This window comes from Dendrobates tinctorius, unplaced genomic scaffold (assembly GCF_039654945.1).
Source record: "Dendrobates tinctorius isolate UK_male_01 unplaced genomic scaffold, ASM3965494v1 ptg000177l, whole genome shotgun sequence".
NCBI lineage: Eukaryota > Metazoa > Chordata > Amphibia > Anura > Dendrobatidae > Dendrobates > Dendrobates tinctorius.
Genome location: NW_027361844.1, coordinates 7,112,160 through 7,132,903, shown reverse-complemented (window position 1 = coordinate 7,132,903; position 20,744 = coordinate 7,112,160). Strand labels below are relative to the sequence as shown.

Genomic DNA, 20,744 nt, shown 5'->3' with positions numbered 1-20,744 from the left:
CAAATAAATTCATTTTTTGGAAATAAAAAAAATAAATCAATAAAAGTACACATATTTGGTATCACCGCATTCATAACGACCCGCCCTATAAAACTGTCCCATTAGTTAACCTCTTTAGCGAACCCCTTAAAAAATAAAATTAAAAAACGAAGCAAAAAATAATGATTTATTATCATACCGCCAAACAAAAAGTGCAATAACGCACGATCAAAAAGACGCATATAAATATCCATGGTACCGCTGAAAACATCATCTTGTCCTGCAAAAAACGAGCCACCATACAGCATCATCAGCAAAAAAATAAAAAAGTTATAGCTCACAGAATAAAGCGATGCAAAAATAATTATTTTTTATATAAAATTGTTTACATTGCATAAAAACGCCAAAACATAAAAAAAATGACCTAAATGAGATATCGCTGTAACTGTACTGACCCAAAGAATAAAAGCGCTTTATCAATTTTACCACAGGCGGAACGGTGTAAACGCACCCCCCAAAAGAAATTCATGAAACGCTGGTTTTTGTTCATTCTGCGTCCCAAAAATCGGAATAAAAAGCATTCAAAAGATGTCACGTGCCTGAAAATGATACCAATAAAAACGTCAACTCGTCCCGCAAAAAATAAGACCTCACATGACTCGGTGGGTCAAAATATGTGGTGATGCAAAAACTATTTTTTGTTATGAGTTCATTTTCTCCTTCACCTCTGATGTCTGATGAACTCCCTCTGCTGGTGAAAGGAGGTAGTGACATTGATCTGGATGGGAAGAACCTGTCATCTGAACAGGTGGAGTGTGATTGGACATCCGGAATTTCTGAGTGGATATAAGGCAGCCGACACCCTTGCAGGGTTGCTGGTGATCCTTTCTGCTCTGAGCTCTGGCATCCAGTTTAGTTCCTGTCTACTAAAAGCTAAGTTTTTGCTCTGCTATTTTTCCATGAGATTTTGCCTGTTTACTTAGTGTTTGTGTTCAGCCTGCCCTGGTTGGGACGGGCTGAACTCCATTTTTGTCTCTGATCAGTTGATCTCTTTGCTCTGTCTTCAGCAGAATATACCTGAGTGCTGATATAGTGATTTTGAAGTCTAGTGACTTCAGGGCCTTTTCTATCAGACGTGTTGGACATTATTTTTGGCAGGGTTTTTTTGCGGATTGCAGCCAGCATCTTTTCTGTCCTTTCCTATCTAGTTAGTTGGGCTCCATCGTTTGCTCAGCCTGTCTTTCTGTCTGTGTTTGTGTTTTCGTCTGTTTTTCACTGACAATACATGTTGGGGGCTGTCTATTGCTTTGGGGTCTGCTCTGGGGCAGTTCAGATTTCCCCTTTCTTTCTTTAGGCTTATTTAGCTCTCCGGCTGTGATGAGGGGTCTAGGGAACCATAGGAACCCACCACGGCTACTGTTGTGGTGAATAGGATCAGGGCTCTGCAATCCGCTAGCTACCAACCTCTCCGGTTTTCTGCACTTAGCTTGTGTTTTTGTTTTTTCCTCCTCCGGTGACTCGTTCATAACAATTTTTGCAATAAAAAGCGTCTTTTAGCGTGTGACAGCTGCCAAGCATAAAAACCACCATAAATAGTAAATCAAACCCCCTGATATCACCCCCTTAGTTAGGGAGAAATAATAAAAATAAAAGAAAGTGTATGTATTTCCATTTTCCCATTAGGGCTAGGGCTAGGGTTAGGGCTAGGGTTAGGGCTAGGGTTAGGGCTAGAGTTAGGGCTGAGATTAGGGTTAGGGGTGTGTTGGGGTTAGGGTTAGAGTTATAATTGGGGGGTTTCCACTGTTTGGGCACATCAGGTGCTCTCCAAATGTAACATGGCGTCTGATCTCAATTCCAGCCAATTCTGCGTTGAAAAAGTCAAATGGTGCTCCTTCCCTTCCAAGCTCTGCCATGCGCCCAAACAGGGGTTAACCCCCATATATGGGGTATCAGCCTACTCAGGACAAATTGCAAAACAACTTTTGGGGTCCAATTTCTCCTGTTACCCTTAGGAAAATAAAAAATTGGGGCTAAAATATCATTTTTGTGGAAAAAAATTATTTTTTTATTTTCACGCCCGGGCGTTATAAACTTCTGTGAAGCACTTGGGGGTTCAAAGTGCTCACCACACAACTAGATAAGTTCCGTGGGGGATCTAGTTTCCAAAATGGTGTCATTTGTGGGGGGTTTCCACTGTTTTGGTACATCAGGGGTTTTTCAATCGCGACATGGTGTCCGAGCTCAATTCCAGCCAAAAAAGTCAAATGGCGCTGCTTCCCTTCTGAGCTCTGCCATGCGCCCAAATAGTCGTTTACACCCACATATGGGGTATCAGCGTACTCAGGACAAATTGTACAATAACTTTTAGGGTCCTGTTACCCTTGGTAAAATAAAAATTGGGGGTGAAAAGATCATTTTTGTGGAAAAAATATGATTTTTTAATTGTACCGCTGTACGTTATAAACTCCTGTGAAGCCCTTCTGGGTTCAAAGTTCTCACCACACATCTAGATAAGTTCCTTGGGGGGTCTAGTTTCCAAAATGGGGTCACTTGTGGGGGGTTTCCACTGTTTAGTTACATCAGGGCCTCTCCAAACGTGACATGGCGTCCGATCTGAATTCCAGCCAATTTTGAATTGAAAAAGTCAAATGGCGCTCCTTCCCTTCTGAGCTCTGAAATGCGCCCAAACAGTGATTCCCCCCCACATATCAGGTAACAGCGTACTCAGGACAAACTGCACAATAACTTTTGCAGTCCAATTTCTCCTGTTACCCTTGGCAAAATAAAAAAATTGAACCTGAAGTATTTTTTTTGTGAAAATAAGTTAAATGTTAATTTTTTTTTAAATATTCAAAAAAATTCCTGTGACGCACCTGAAGGGTTAATAAACATCTTGAATGTGGTTTTGAGCACCTTAAGGGGTGCAGTTTTTAGAATGGTGTCACTTTTGGGTATTTTCTATCATATAGACCCCTCAAAGTGGCTTCAAATGTGATGTGGTCTGTAAAAATAAAATGGTGTTGCAAAAATGAGAAATCGCTTGTCAACTTTTAACCCTCATAACTTCCTAACAAAAAAAATTTTGGTTCCAAAATTGTGCTGATGTAAAGTAAACATGTGGAAAATGTTATTTATTAAGTTTTTTGTGTGCCATATCTCTGTGATTTAAGAGCATAAAAATTCAAAGTTGGAAAATTGCGAAATTTTAAATTTTTTTGCCAAATTTCCGTTTTTTCACAAATAAACGCAAGTTATTTGAATGAAATTTTACCACTAACATGAAGTACAATATGTCACGAGAAAACAATGTCAGAATCACCGGGATCCATGGAAGCATTTCAGAGTTATTACCTCATAAAGGAACAGTGGTCAGAATTGTAAAAATTGCCTCGGGAGTTAACGTGCAAACCACCCTTGGTAGTGAAGGGGTTAATTAGCCCATAGATAATAATTACAAAATGAGCTAAAATGTTGCACCAGTTTACTATGCAATAATACATATATTCTAAATAAATATCCACACTTTTTTCACTGGATCTGCCGGAGTACAGCTGTTTTTCTGACTATATTTTGCACACACCATCCATAGGCACCTAAGCTGCTTTCAGTTCTTGTGTATATGATATGTATTGGATATTTGTATTTATACGACCTGTTCTTTTAAACTTTGGTTCCTAATCTCTGTTTTGCTTATGAAGAAAGACGGGTTAATAAGAGGGAGGCTGTTTTGGGGGGGCTGCTGAGAAGTACAGAATGTAAAAACATGTGTGTTCCATTTATAGAACGACTTTGGTGGGCCGTGATGGCCTATCCTGAAGCAGTAGTATTCTTACCAGTTTAACCCTGTATTGCACGCTACTTTTATAGCCATAATTGCTTATCTTAGCAAGATGAATTTCCTTCAGTCTATACAATTTTAAGTATGACAGCAACCATGTTGCACACACTAGGAAACTTCTCAACCACAGGGCATAAATAACCTTAATATGCAGCATTAGGTAGTGCTGGGATAAAGGACTATACAGGCAGCCAACTGAAAACTGAAATATTATTAGGCAAGGCTTCATTACTGATTTATGGTCAGCTAGGACAAAAATGTCGGAAAGTGAAGTTCATTAGACATTGATGGGTCGCTGGGGGTTCTTATTAGTGATTACTGAGCCACAGGGGAGAGAACAGTTTAAAACCCCTCTTATATTTTCAGTGGTAAAACAGACTGGAGCTGCGGCCCCCTCCTTCCCCCCCATCATGCTTTTACTTTGCAGTCCACCCCCTGGTTTTGCCCCTTCCACTCATCGACTCCAGACTAAATCAATAGTCCACACTTGCAGGCCTGACTCCATCACACTGTGATTGTCAGGAAGAAAAACAAACCTCGCTGACAAAGGTCCCAGCAGAGAGTAAAGAATACAAGACTGGGTGAATGTCAGATGTCCAGAAAAAAAGTGAAAAGAAAAATATCCAAGGCACTCTGTTAATATTGAAGGATTGTCCTCTTTTTTTTTTTCACATCTATTTTTTTATTCTTTGTGTTTTTGTCTCTTTGGACATAAGATGCCTTTTTTCCTACTTTATGATGTTGTTAACAGAAGAATGCTAATTGTGTGATTTGCTGCAGACACTTATCTTTTATAGGCTCACCACTTAACATTACTCTGCTAGTAAACACAACCATAATTACCACGTATCTAAACTAGGGAGAGGCCAAGGCTACCAATGTCCTGTACACAAATTGCATTTTTATTTTTTTATCAATATAGTTATACTTTTTGTTATCTTCTTGAGAAGTGGGTATTCATGATCCCAGTGTTCTCGCTCCTCACCCATCTTGTAAGTCAATTGCCCGACCTCTGATCGGGCCCCCCCAAACCCATAACCTTACCTCGTAAATTAATCACCAGACACTGTATTGGATAAAATGGCCACAGCAGCCTTTTATTAATATAAAGTATAACAATTTAACAACAAATACCAAAAATAGGGGGAGGGGCGCTCCTCGAGGCCCCAAACTGTATCAGCCTCGGATCAATATCCTACAAAACTTGTCACCCCAGGCCGAATCCTGTCTCCAGCCGTTAAGCACCAGCTCAGAGACCTTAAGAGACTCGCCTGGCCAAACTCTGCCGTAACTGCCCACGGCTCCCATATTAACTTGTCGGTATCACCATACCATTACATTCCACGTGATCCACCCAAGGGGGAGTCCAGGACCTTTGCGATCCCCTCTTCCAATCCGCCATTTTCTAGCACCACCAACCTCAAGGACCTCCCCCACACTCCGCGCTGCCATGACGAAAGTGCATATACTGTAACTTGGTTGAACACAGACACCTTTTTTTTTTTTTTGACCTCTTCCTCCCTCAAACTCTATCAACTTAACTAGCCAGTATAACAATTAACAAAGGGGCGAGTGGGTGGGAGCTTGTTATTTCTGCTATGGGGCACCTAAAATGGTTGCCCCAGCCATGTGACCATCCCCTTTATAGTGCTCCCCCTCCCTTCTCCCTTCCATAATCCCTCCTACTGTCCCACAGCCCTATCCCTTCACATGCACATACTCAAAACAATTAACCCTATCTGAACCAGCCCTATACACTTGCTCCCCCACCTATGGTCCCCTCAACCTTGTCATGATGGCCTCCCTTCTAAGGCCCGTGGCCCCACAGTACGGCCTCACTTAAGCAAGTGGGTATTCGTGATCCCAGTGTTCTCGCTCCTCACCCATCTTAAAACTCAATTGCCCAACCTCTGATCGGCCTCCCCAAACCCATCACCGTACCTCGTAAATTAATCACCAGACACTGTATTGGGTAAAATGGCCACAGCAGCCTTTTATTAATATAAAGTATAACAATTTAACAACAAATACCAAAAATAGGGGGAGGGGCGATCCTCGAGGCCCCAAACTTTATCAGCTTCGGATCAATATCCTACAAAACTTGTCACCCCAGGCCGAATCCTGTCTCTAGCCGTTGAGCGCCAGCTCAGAGACCTTACGAGACTCGCCCGGCCAAACTCTGCCATAACTGCCCACGGCTCCCATATTAACTTGTCGGTATCACCATACCGTTACATTCCACATGATCCACCCAAGGGGGAGTCCAGGACCTTTCCGATCCCCCCCCCCTCCAATCTGCCATTTTCTAGCACCACTAACCTCAAGCCCCCCTCCCACGCCACAGACACAAATGCTCTGACCCCTCAGACATTTATGTCCCGCCAACCTTGTATGCTTTTCTCAATAGCTTCCTGAATTGCCAAGCACCATAAATCAAGGCCCATTGCATCCAGATGGATACAGTCCTTCCTCCAGAATTCCCCTTCACCCGACTCCAAATCTGTATGACGTACTACAATCACTCCATTTCGTATCATGAATCGGGACACTGCTCTATTCAGTTTAATCCTGGCTCTATTTACGCCTTGCACCGACCTAGTCCCATACCACACCTTCCTGGGAATGATATCCGACCACACTACTAGTAAACTAGGAAACATGGACCAAAGCCTCAACATATCAAATTTAATATCCCTAAGTAATTCCCTGCAAGTGCACTTAGCCAAATCATTTCCCCCTAAGTGTATCACTAACACATCCGGTGCTCGGTCAAGCCGAACGAACTTGTGAAACTCAGGTACAAATTGCTTCCATACAATCCCTCTTTTTCCGATCCACCTTAACAACGCTAGTGTCCTTGGCACGCCCAGCTGCCTCCCATTTGGGCGCTCTCAGGGCTGCCCAAAATACAAAAGAATGGCCCATAATCCAGGTAAGTAGCTGACCCGTACCTACAAAAACAGAAAAATTAAAGTAATACAACCACCAAATACAACAACACGAATATAGACTGTTTTACACCATTGATGGGCAAACATAAGAATGGAATCTCGCTGACTCCCAGCGCCCGATTCTCTTTACTGTCTCTTCTCCCAGACTCCTCCTCGCTGCCTCTGTAGCTGTTCCGATGCGAAAAGAGTGTCTGCTATAATGTTTTGCCGAAATGCCCCCTCTTTCTAAACAACATCTGAATACCGTCACAAACTGAAAACGTGATAAAAAAAGAGCCATCATCGTGTAGTAATAACGGGTCGTTTTCCTTTCCTACCTCACTTAAAAAATTCTTCAAGCACCATACCGGGCATAGAAGGGAACCTTTTACCTCAAAAAGTACCACTTTGCAACCTCTGCCATCTGTGTCCGTCTTTGACGAACGCAGAAATATTGTCACCCTGTCCCCCTGCATCTCTACATCGCCTCGAAGTAACCCTCCTTTGCGCAATTTAGATGGACTAATCAGCTCCCCTAAACGGAAAGCCCCGAAGAAAGACAACGAGAAAGCCACTTTAAACAATGCTACTTCCCTCCGGGACGTACAGACATCACCCAAACGCTCGCCCAAAATTAGTAACACATCATAAGACACCGGACGTCTACCGTCCGACAACTTCAAGCCTTTCCTACACCCCCTTACCACTTGACGTACCAGAAACGCCTTTGTTAAGTCCCGCAAGCCCCTGAAGCTAAAACCAAAAGCCAAACCTGCTAATAAATTATTAATTTTTGGAACTGACCAACCAGATTCCCAATTGTGGCCTATCAGCAACACTAACTTGTATTCATCCTCTAGCTCCTCCCCTAATTTTTTTTTCCCAATCTACCTAACTGTCCCATGCTTTTCTATAATGAGATCAAGCTCCAGCTGACAGGGACCTGGATAGTAAAACCCTCACAGCCCCGAGGGAAGATTCCACAGTTCTTCCGGGCATTCCATCCACTTGAAATCCGCTTGAAATCCCGTCTCTCGAGCGCGCTCCCACTGTGAACAAGAAAGAGCTTCAAAACTAAGGTAGTCTCCCTCAAGCCTCTCTTCCGCAGTAACCCACAGGTTAAAACTTAACCCTACCCAAACCAAATACTGAAGAACCCTCATCACAGCTTGATCCGATGAAGATAGCAAATTGATTGCCTTCAGTGCCCCCACTGACTTGCAGCTGAAGCAATTTTTTTGTCCTTTTCCCACAACGATAATGCTAAAACTATGAGAAACACTTTGCGTAATACCTGATTAGCTGAAAAACCCTTCTCGATCCAAAGACACGGCCACTGTTCTGCCACCCCTTCTCCATGAAAGAACAAACTAAAACCTTGTTCCTTTGCTGATCTTATCAAAAAACCCAGAGACTCTGCCGACACCTTTGGTGCCATCCAGATGGACCTCCCATTATAGGAATCCAGGAAAAGCGCCCAAACCTTTAAATCATCTTTCAACTCCTTCTTCAGCCTAATGAAGTGTGATGGTGCCTTAATCCCCACCGTTGCCAAAGACAATCTCCAACAAAACGCCCTGCCCATCGGCATGATCCGACACGCGAAGTTTAACTTTCCTAGTAATGACTGGACCTCCCGCAACGTAGCCTTCTTCAAACCCCCAACCCACTTGACTTCAGATCTCATGTCTAATATTTTCTCGTCTGGGATCCTACACTCCATTGCCACCGTGTCAATTTCGATACCTAGGAAACTCAATGATGTCACTGGGCCTACCGTTTTTTCCGCCGCTAAAGGGACCCCGAATTTTTTAGCCACACCCTCAATCGTGTGCAATAACACAAAGCAATCAGGAGACTGTGCCGTACCAACGAACAAGAAGTCATCCAGGTAATGAATACAAGACCTGAGCCCCGACACCTCTTTCACCGTCCATTCTAAAAATGTGCTGAATGCTTCGAAATACGCACGACAGCGAGCACCCCATCAGCAAATAACGATCCATGAAGAAACCCCCATGCCAAAAGCAACGTAACAAGTGCATGCTGTCAGGATGCACTGTCAACAAACGAAAAGCCGCCTCAATGTCAGTCTTGGCCAAACGAGCCCCCTGACGGCACTCTCTAACCAACTTCACGGCCGCATCAAAGGACGTGTATAAAACCGAACACAGCTGAGGATCTATACCGTCATTAACCGATAACTCCTTTGGAAATGAAAGGTGATGTATCAACCTGAATTTATTAGGCTCCTTTTTTGGCACTACCCCCAAAGGAGATACCCTTACATTTTTAATGGGAGCAGAGTCAAAAGGTCCCGCCATTCTACCTAGGGCCCCTTCCTTGTGTAGTTTTTCTGTGACCACTTCTGGAAACTGATGAGCAGATTTCAAATTTTTGGTTGACAACTTCACCTCAACATCTACAAGGGGATTTTAAAACCATCCCTGAAACCTTCACGTATGAGCACCGCCGCTTCCGTATCTGGATAACTATTTAGAAAACGCTCCATCTCTGCTAGCCGGACTGGGGTCTCCCCTTTTCTCAGTTCCCTCTGCCCCTTTTTGTTTTCCTGCAGTGAAACATTTGGAGCCCCCATGATTACCTCCGATTGACGAACATTCGTGTTTAAATTTACACTTTGTCCCGAATCTACATGCTCCCTCATTGAAAGAGAAGCACAGTCCCTTCTGTACTGCCACCGAGTGTCCTGACTGCCCCGAACCCCCGGTGCCCTCAAGAAAAAGCTGATAACTCTGCACTGGCCTGGCTGGCGCCGTTACTCTCATCCATAAAGAAATATCTTTATGGTCCCAGCGGATACTAGGTCTGCTTTCCGTTGACTAAATTGTTCGTCATATCTCAAACATCCCTGTCCCCCATAAACTCTATACGCCTCGCCAATTATGTCCATGTAACAGTACAGAGGGGAACAGTTCTCTGGCGATTTTTCCCCTATCATGCTGGCTAATATGGCGAAAGCTTGTAGCCAGTTACTGAATGTGCGGGGGATTAATCTAAACCTCCTCTTGTCTTCATCCTCCTTTTTTGAGCCATCTCTTCTAAACCTGTCTAAATTAAAACGCTCCAGCGGGAGTAAGGAAAAAATTCTACGTACTCCCCTTTTACATATCCTTTCTCTAATCTCCTACTTCAAATGCGTCCCTAGTGGTCCCTCAAAACAGACGTACACTTCACCTTTAGCTGAATCATCCAGCCGTATTGTCTCTTCCTTATCCTTGTCACCACTATTTCCCGACACTGCCTGCCCCCCGACTCACCTTCCGACCTTAAATCCCTCGCAGACACTGAACCCTCAGCCCCGGTTCCCTGTACCGTACTAAATGAACCTGTGGCTCTATCAACCCCTAGCAACCCCCTATCCCCCCTGTTACCTATCCAAGCTGATACTGTAGATGATTCGTTTTGCCCACTTCCCGATTCCCACAATCTGACTAACTCCTTTAAACCCTGCAAGACTACCCCTATACCGGCACTAGCTCCCCCCCGGCCGCTTCCCTCTGTACCTGTACATGAGGAGCTAATGACGTTTGTAAAATTGATAATGGTTCTGCCTCACCTGGCTGCCTGGGTGCTGTGTTCACAGCATCCGCCAGTCCAGGATCCGGACGTATGCGCCCCGCGTTCTGTCCTCCTCTGCTTGTTTGATTCGCTGATGCTGTTGTCCCATGCAGCCGGCCTGGACTGACCGCTGCGTACTCCATAAGATGAGGTTGCTGGCATGGTGCAAATAGGCCTGCTGGTAACCCAGGACGTGCAGGCTGTTGTTTCACATCATGGGGTTCCCCCTCCCTCCCTCACTGCCGTGACAATAATCCCGCATGTCCCCTCCACCACCCCTCACCCTGCTGGGCCCAGCATATCGCCGACCGTCATCCATACCATCCTCCGCAGTAATCAGTGAGTGGGCGGGACTACCGCGTCTGCACTCATCGGCCGATCGGCGCTCCCCTGCTTGCGACGGCCGTCCTCGCCGCCGAGATGCTGTTCCTCTCTGTGGTGCAGCGCGGGGCACTGGAGCTGCTCCTGCCGCCGTCGAGTGGGTGGGACCACCTGGCCTTGTGCCCGACAGAGGCGCCTGCACAGCAGGCCCCCGTGCCCGATCGCTCCTGCGCTGAGCTGGGTTAGGTGTCAAAACCTGTGCCGCAGCTGCTTCCAGTCCAGGCCCCCTCTCCCGTCGCGTCGCCTATGTAGAAAGGGAGGCCGACACCTCCCCCCGCTGCAGATCCCGCCTCACCGGCGGATTCCTCCCAGCTCTTAGCTCCTGCACGCCCGGCCTGCAGCGGGTGTTGACAGCTGGAGGGTCCCCGGAGGGGCTCTTGGCACGGCGCCGGATCCTGGGGGTTACCTCAGGGCTGAGGTGCTCCGGAGGCCTGGTCCTCCGAGGCCGTTGCCCGACATCCTGAGCCTGAGCATGACCGGCTCCCCCTTGTGGCAGGCCCTGGATCGAAGCCTGCAGCCACCCCGGGCCCCTGGAGCTGGCAGCATCCCTCAGTTGTTGTAACATGAGGTCGACCTCCATTCTGTAAGTATTATTTCTGCTATGGGGCACCTAAAATGGTTGCCCCAGCCATGTGACCATCCCCTTTATAGTGCTCCCCCTCCCTTCTCCCTTCCATAATCCCTCCTACTATCCCACAGCCCTATCCCTTAGCATGCACGTACTCAAAACAATTAACCCTATCTGTACCAGCCCTATACACTTGCTCCCCCACCTATGGTCCCATCAACCTTGTCATGATGGCCTCCCTTCTAAGGCCCATGGCCCCACAGTACGGCCTCACTTGAACATTGCTCGAGCTGCTAAGTACCTAAACTGCAGATGATTGGAATATTTTTTTACGTGACTGGCCATTCCCATAATAATTATATGATGAGAGGTTGTTCTCGCATAAGGTGTGATAAAACACACTAAAATATCCACATCAGAAATATCTGACTAGGCATGCCATGCACAGGGATATCTTTATTCTATTGGAGCTCATCAACTTATTTCTTGCACCTGCGTATATAACTGTATGGGAAATGAAAGAACAGGATCAGTGTAAAATTTATGCACATGCTCAACAACAAAAAAATGATGGCCTGATTTAATATTGATCATTAGATTAAAAACTTAGGTCCCAATTCATTAAAGCAATTTTGTCAGAATTTTGTAGTAAATTGCTTTGAAAAGTCACAACATTTTTGCACAACTCGGAGTTGCTCAAAAATGTTGTAACTTCAACGTTTTCATGCCAGTTTTTCCCAGCTCCAACAAAATGGGACTGTTTTACTGTGTTACTTTCTTCAATCGGGAACTGGAGTAAGATCTCTGATGTAGCGCACGGAGGTGCACACAACTGATTAGATGCTCTAAAATGAAAAGTCTGCAGTCACTCTGTGTGACTGCAGACTTGTAGTCCTCCCAGTGCACGAATTGTGCGCTGCCAGGATTCTCCGTTGTCTGCCCCGAGAAAGGGGGTCAAGTATGCATTTAGATATGCGTTTTGCGTCACCAGTTGGTATAAGGACCTTACATTAGAGAGTCAGCTAGTCTTGCCAAAATGAGTGGGTTCAGCAGTTGTTCATACTAGGTGTATGGGCAACTCAAATTCTGCCATGCACAGTAGATGTATACCAGACGAATTTGCCTATTGGAGCAGAACTGTTGAACCATCTAACATGTGTGAGACCTCTTGACTCTCACCTTATGGCTGATTTGGGGGAGTTAAAAGGGTTGTCTGGTCCATTTTTACATGGGGATTCAACATTCTAATAAGTTGATGTCTGCTTAAGGCTTGTTTAGCTGATTACTAGCCCTGCAAAGGTGCCTTTAGGATGATAAATATGCAACTTTGTATAAGTTAGAATAGTGATAGTGATCATCATTAACCTACTTTCTGATGACCCTACATTCTACTTGTCGTGCACTGATCAATCAGAGCGTAGACATATTCAAGCTTTTATGAGAGCTGGGGGTTAATTGGGAAGCAATTGTGTAATCAGTGTTACATGAATGGTAACATGTCTTATCTGTGTGACTTCTAGATTGCCTTCCAGAGGAATCTGCAGGTCAGGAAGAACAATGGTCTGGCAGTCAGCAGGATTCTGAGACAGGTAAGAAACCTGGCAGTGTACAGGTAACTGGGTATCGGTGAAAGAAGTTTCAGTGATTTATAGCTAATAGGGCTAACAAAGTAAAGCTGGAGTCACACATAGCAACTTACCAGCGATCCCGACAACGATATCAATGTGTCAGGATGGCTGGTAAGTCGCTATGTGATCGCTGGTGAGCTGTCAAACAGACAGCTTCACCAGCGATTAGCACAGCGATGCCGAGCGCGCGGCATCGCTGTGTTCGTTAGCGCTGATGCCATGGATCCCTGTAAAAAATAGAATTAAAATAAAAAATATTGTTATTCTCATCTTCCGACGTCCCGCGCAGCATTCCCGCCTCTCTCCACGCTCCGGTCCCAGTAATCCTTTGCGAGAATTACCGCGATGACGTCCGTTCTCGCGGCATCGCGAAATCTCGTGGTCATTCTTGCAAAGGATTACTGGGGCCGGGAGCGTGGAGAGAGGCAGGATGGCTGTGCGGGACACCGGAAGGTGAGAATAACAATATTTTTTATTTTTTTTATTATTTTACAGCTGATCGCTGGTCTCCCGCCTGTCACACGCAGCGATGCGTGCTGGCCAGCGGGAGATCAGCGACGAAAAAAATGTCCAGAGGTTTCTTGCAGCGATCAGCGATACCGGCAGGGGGGCCGGTCGCTGATCGCTGTCACACACAGCGATCTCGCTGGTGAGATCGCTGTTGTGTCACAAAACTTGTGACTCAGCAGCGATCTCGCTAGCGAGATTGCTATGTGTGACGGGGCCTTAAGACACACACTTTCTGCCATGCCATATACTAATAGCTGAAGTTACTATATGAAAAATGAAAGAGCAGTTAATTAAACTTACTGTTCATACATATTATTTATAAAAGTTGGCTGGATCTGCTGATTTCGGTGGGAAGAGCCAATTATTGATTGTGTTTGCGGGCCTCCCGTCTTTCCCATAATGGAACTTATCTGAGTTATTCTTAAAGAGAGCCTGTGAGCTTAATTTTGTAATGTAAAGGCATGGCTGTAATGGTGGTGTTATACAGATTAAAGTGATACCTTTTGGTGAAGAAGCCGCTGTGTGGTTCTTCTTTAATCACCATTTGAACTTTTCTGCTAATTAGATTTCGGTGCACAGGGGCCGGACTGAGCACTGGGTCTTCTACTCCCTATCTGGGCTTAACTCACCCCTCTGCTTGCCTACAATCTTTGGATGACCTGACTCCTCTTTTTGAAATCTCAGCAGTGACCTGTCATTCACAGACCGGAGGCAAAGAAGCCGGGGAATCACAGATAGGGAGGAGACCCAGTGTAGAGTCCGGCCCCTGTGCACCGAAATCTAATTAGCAGAAAACTTCAAATGGTGATTAAAGATGAATAACAACACAGATTTCTTCACCAAAGTTGTTAATTTAATTAGTATTATAGCGACAATGCAGCCATGTCTTTACTTTATATTATAAAATCTTGCTAACAAGTTCTCTTTAAGGGAGAAAAGCAGATGATAGATGTGTCTAGTAGCAGCTTATTATTCTTTCTACTTTTAAAACAAATGCACACTTATTCAAATAAGAACAGGATCAGATTGATTAAAACTTATTTTCCAAGTCATTGGGATTTGCCTACAAAATTGTCCAAAACTGGCCATACACATAAGGGCTTGTTCACATGACATTAATACTGTATATTGGGCACTCATTAGGGATGAGAGGGGGACGCAGATTATGATTGAATACATGAAAATGATATTGAGACTAATGTGTCACTCTAATAAGAAAAATGTAAGTTAAAATGTTGGATTCAGTTTGAACTCCTCATCTATCTTTTTATGTTTGTTTTTTTTTGCTGGATGCATATTTCTCCAATCATAAGGATTGTATCTGAGGATAGATTTAGAAGGGTGTCAGACAGTTATCGACCAGATAAAAAGGAATATCTTGCATTTATTGACTAGTGATTTTCCCAGACAGGATGGATATAAAGCCCCGTCACACATAGCGACACACCAGCGATCCCGACAACAATATGACCTTGTTAGGATCGCTGGTGTGTCGCTACATGATTGCTGGTGAGCTGCCTAACAGGCAGATCTCACCAGCGATCAGGACCAGCGACGACGCGGGTAACAAGCGCTTGCGTTCCTTAGTTACCCACTGTGTACCTTAGATACCAGCGTGCTGGCACTGGGAGCTGGTATCCAATGTTAACAGAGGGTTTCTAAGTGCCGCATGGTGCTTAGAAACCCGCTGTTTACCTTGGATACCAGCTCCCAGCACGCTGGTATCTAAGGTACACAGCGGGTAACTAAGTGACGCGCGCGCTTAGTTACCCGCGGTTTACCTTGGATACCAGCTCCAGCTCGCTGATCGATGGTCTCATGCCTGCCACACGCAGCGATGCGTGCTGTCCAGCGGGAGATCAACGATCAAAAAAATGTCCAGGGCTTTCGAGCACGATCAGCGATACCCGGCGGGGGGGCCAGTCGCTGATACCTGTCACACACAGCGAGATCGCTGCTGAGATCGCTGTTGCGTCACAAAACTTGTGACTCAGCAGCGATCTCGCTGTGTGTGACGGGGGCTTTAGGAGCATTAAAGCCATTCAGCAAACACCATGACTAAGATGGTGTTTCGTTTTGTGCTATGTAGAGATTTGTATTCACACAGCTGCGGTTGAGTTAGGCTCAGGAAAAAGTATTGCTTAAATTTCCAAGCAAGTCTATGTAAAACTTCATAAACTGCTCAGGATAGCAAACTAAAGAACAACCTTTTCTGTCACAAAGTGAAAACACAAAGTAAAAAGTCCATACAACATATAGCAAGTCTGCCCGCTCAGATCTTAGCGGAGATCCACACATGTCTAGATCCAGACACTGAATGAGACACTCGGTCTCCTGTTATGATTGAGTCACCGTAATAGGCAAAAACAGAAATACTAGCTAAGTCCAGAAAACCAGAGAAGTTGGCAGCTATCGGATTGCAGACCCCTGAACCTATCAACAACAACTAGCAGTAGCCGTGGGGGGTTCTGGTGCCCTAGACCCCTCGATCACAGCCGGAGAACTACATAGCCTAAAGACAGAAAGGGAAATCTAAACTGCCCCAGAGCAGACCCCAAAGCAATAGGCAGCCCCAACATATAATGACGATGAAGCAAGATGAAAAATCAGTCACACAGATAGAAAGATAGGCTGAGCAAATGATGGGGCCCAAGCTAACTAAATAGGAAAGGATAGAAAAGCTGCTGTCTGCAATCCACCAAAACCCTATCAAAACAAGAGCCAACAGACTGATAGGGAAAAAAGCCCTGAAGACGCTAGGCTTCAAAAAGACTATATCAGTACTCAGGTATTTTCAGAAGACAGAGCAAAAAGGAATTCAGCTCACCCCAGCAAGGAATGGCAGAAATCCAGAAAAACAAGGCAAAACAAAACCAACACACAAATGCAAAAAGCAGAGCAGAAAACTTAGCTTTTGAGGAGCAGGAATCAGACTGGTCTCCTAGAATCCCTCAGAGAGATCACCAGCAAGGCAGAAGAGCGCCGGCTGCCTTATATCCAGTCAGCAATTCCAGTCACCCAGTCATCATCATCCTGCACAGGTGCTTGGTAATCAGCCTCACTACCTTCCTTCACCAGAAGAGGGAGTTCATCAGACCTCAATGGTGAAGGGGAAAATGAACTCACAACAGTACCTCCCCTTTGAGGAGGGGTCACCGAACCCTCATCCACTCCACCAGGGCGATGAGGGTGAGCCCGATGAAAGGCACGCACCAATCTTTTGGCATGAATATCAGAGGCAGAGACCCAGGAATTATCCTCCTGACTATAACCCTTCCACTTAACCAAATACTGGAGTCTCCGTCTAGCCAGACGGGAATCCAGTATCTTCTCTACCTCATATTCCATGTTACCTTCAACCAATACAGGGTCCAGAGGTGCCACCCCAGGAACAACTGGTTCAACAAACCTCTTCAACAAGGACTTATGAAACACATTATGGATTTTAAATGTGACAGGAAGAGCCAAACAAAAAGAGACCGGATTAATAATCTCCAAAATCTAGTAAGGTCCAATAAATCTAGGCTTAAACTTAGGAGAAGCCACCTTCATAGCAATATTTTTTGATGATAACCAAACCATATCACCAACCTTAAACTGGGGACCAATGGTCCTATGTCGGTTGGAAAACCGCTGGGCCTTTTCCTGGGAGAGAGATAACTTATCCACCACTTGGTCCCAGATCTGGTGCATTCTCTCCACCACAGTGTCAACACCTGGGCAGGCCGAAGGCTCCACCTGCCCTGAAGAAAATCGAGGATGAAACCCAAAGTTACAAAACAAAGGTGACATCACAGTGGTAGAACTAGCTCTGTTATTTAAAGCAAATTCGGCCAAGGGCAAAAATGAAACCCAATCATCCTGATCAGCGGAAATTAAACATCTCAAATACGACTCCAAGGTCTGGTTTGTTCTCTCCGTCTGCCCATTGGTCTGAGGGTGAAAAGCAGAGGAGAAGGACAACTGAATTCCCAGCTTGGAACAGAAAGTCCTCCAAAATCTAGACACAAACTGAACTCCTCTGTCAGATACAATGTTCTCAGGAATCCCGTGCAAGCGAACCACCTGTTGCAAAAACAGGGGCACCAACTCAGAGGAAGATGGCAACTTAGGGAGTGGTACAAGATGAACCATCTTAGAGAACCTATCACAGATCACCCAAATAACAGTCATTCTCTGAGAGACAGGCATATCAGAGATGAAATCCATTGAAATATGGGTCCATGGCCTCCTGGGGTCCGGCAAAGGCATCAACAACCCACTAGAGCGACAACAAGGTTTAGACCGGGAGCAAGTCCCACAGGACTGCACAAAATTCCTGACATCACGAGACAAGGCGGGTCACCAAAAAGACCGACTCACCAGATCTCCAGTACCAAAAATACCTGGATGACCAGCCAATACAGAGCAATGAACTTCAGACATCACTCTCTTCTTCCACTGGTCAGGAAAATACAACTTTCCACTGGGACCTCCTGGAACTCTTCCAGAGCACGTCTCAAATTGGGCGAGATGGCAGAAAGAACTACCCCTTCGCCTAAGATGGTAGCAGGCTTGGTCACCACAGGAGAATCAGCAAAGAAGCTCCTAGAGAGAGCATCAGCCTTGACATTCTTAGTGCCAGGAAGAAAAGAGACCACAAAATCAAAACGTGTAAAAAACAAGGCCCACCTAGCCTGTCTAGGGTTCAAGCGTTTGGCTGACTCCAGGTAAATCAAATTCTTGTAGTCCGTGAGGACCACGACTTGATGTTTAGCTCCCTCCAACCAATGTCTCCACTCCTCAAATGCCCATTTCATGGCTAACAGTTCCCGATTCCCCACATCATAGTTACGTTCAGATGGAGAGAACTTTCGGGAAAAGAAAGCACAGGGATTCATTTTAGTTGTTACAGGATCCTTTTGGGACAAAACAGCTCCTGCACCAATCTCAGAAACGTCCACCTCTACCTGGAACGGGAGTGAGACATCAGGTTGCCGCAAAACCGGGGCAGAAGTGAATCTTCGCTTCAGCTCCTGAAAGGAAGAAACAGCCTTCGGAGACCAATTCAACACATCAGCACCCTTCTTAGTCAGATCAGTCAATGGCTTGGCAATACTAGAAAATTTTGCTATAAATTTCCGATAAAAATTAGCAAAACCCAAAAACTTCTGGAGGGCCTTCAAAGAAGTGGGCTGAACCCAATCATAAATGGCCTGTACCTTGGCCGGGTCCATTTCAATAGTTGACGGAGACAAAATAAATCCCAAAAATGAAAACCTCTGTACCCCAAAAAGGCATTTCGATCCTTTGACATACAGGGAATTCTCCCTCAAGATCCGGAACACAGTCCGAACATGTTCCACATGAGAATCCCAATCCTTGGAGAAGATCAAAATATCATCCAGATAGATAATCAAAAATTTATCGACAAAGTCTCGGAAAATGTTGTTCATGAAGCACTGGAAGACAGAAGGGGCATTAGTGATCCCAAAAGGCATCACCAGGTACTCAAAATGTCCCTCTGGAGTATTAAACGCCGTCTTCCATTCATCCCCATGCTACTGCGGATAAGATTATACGCCACCTGAGGTCAAGCTTGGTAAACCAGCAAACACCTTTAACTCTGGAGAACAGATCCGAAATCAGGGGTAACGGATACTGATATTTAATAGTAATTTTGTTGAGGGCACGATAATCAATACAAGGCCTTAATGAACCATCCTTTTTGGCCACAAAAAAAACCCGGCACCTAAGGGTGAAGAGGATGGTCTAATATGACCCTTCTCCAATGCCTCCTTAATATAGGATCGCATAGCCTCGTGCTCGGGTACAGATAAATTGAAGAGGCGACCCTTGGGAAATTTACACCCCGGGCTCATTTCAATTGCACAGTCATAACTCCTATGAGGAGGCAAAGACGCAGACTCATTCTCACTAAATACATCATAAAAGTCCGCCAAATAGTCAGGAACATCATGCGACTGAGGAGAGTTGGAAAAAACCGGAGCCTCACTAAGGGCACACCGACAACCCCAACTCACCACAGACACAGATTTCCAATCCAAAACTGGATTATGAATTTGCAACCAGGGAAACCCCAGAACAATGGTATCATGCAAATTATGCAACACCAAAAATCTACAATTTTCTTGATGGTCTGGGGCGATCCGCATTACCACCTGGGTCCAAAACTGAGGTTTGTTTTTCGCCAAAGGAGTAGCATCAATCCCCCTCAACGGGATAGGCGTCCGCAGAGGTGTCATCGGAAATCCACAACGTTTAGCAAAATCCAAGTCCATTAGGTTCAGGGCTGCTCCCGAATCCACAAAAGCCTTGGCGGAAAATGTGGACAGGGAGCAGATCAGAGTAATTGCCAGAAGAAACTTAGGTTGAACACCACCAACAGAAAACGCGTGTGCAAAACGTTTCTCTCGTTTAGGACAGACAGAAATAATATGCGAGGCATCTCCACAAAAAAAACACAGCTTATTACGCCTTCTGAACTCCTGACGTTGCTCCCTGGACAAAACTCTATCACATTGCATAGGTTCAGACACTTGTTCAACAGGTGGCAACACCTCTCGTGCAGTCCTGCGTTCACGCAAACGCCGATCAACCTGAATGGCTAATGACATAGAATCATCAAGACCAGAGGGAACAGGAAATCCCACCATAGTATCTTTTACGGCTTCTGACAAACCCTTCCGAAAGAGAGCTGCCAAGGCATTATCATTCCAGGTAGTAAGGACCGCCCACTTTCGGAATTTTTGACATTACAATTCTGCAGAATCTCGACCGTGGCTCAATGCCAACAGGGTCTTTTCAGCCTGATCAATAGCATTAGGTTCATCATACAACAAACCCAAGGCTTGAAAAAATGCGTTCACATTAGTCAGAATAGGATCATCTGGTTTCAAAGAAAACGCCCAATCCTGCGGATTGCCACGCAAGAGATGACAATTTTAACCTGCTGCGCGGAGCTCCCTGACGAGTTAGGCTTCAAGGCAAAAAATAATTTACAATTATTTTTGAAATTCAAAAATTTAGACCGATCCCCAAAAAACACATCAGGAGTAGGGATCTTTGGTTCAGCAGCATGTGAATGATATAATAGTTTCATGGAAAATAACCCCATTTACACAGATTTAAACAGTTACACAACTATGAATTACCATAGAAGATGGGTATACAATTGGACACAATAGGACTATCGCAAAAATTAATCAAATATATAAAGGAAAAAAGGCGAAAAAAAGTCCAATACAAGAAATGTATACAAAAATACAAAAATAACTTTATTAGCATAAATCCAAGGTACAAGAAGCAGTGAGATAAGAGTCAATATG

At 45.0% G+C, this 20,744-nt stretch overlaps 1 protein-coding gene across 3 annotated transcripts in view; it reads left to right on the top strand.

Annotated features, from left to right (window-relative positions):
* Nucleotides 1–20,744, top strand: part of KIAA2012 (KIAA2012 ortholog) — a 615,491-nt gene that overhangs the window by 279,287 nt on the left and 315,460 nt on the right. For all 3 annotated transcript variants that reach the window (XM_073551517.1, XM_073551518.1, XM_073551516.1), the window contains exon 12: nt 12,799–12,867. In XM_073551517.1, the coding sequence (XP_073407618.1) occupies nt 12,799–12,867 (69 nt within the window). The remainder of the gene's footprint in view (nt 1–12,798; nt 12,868–20,744) is intronic.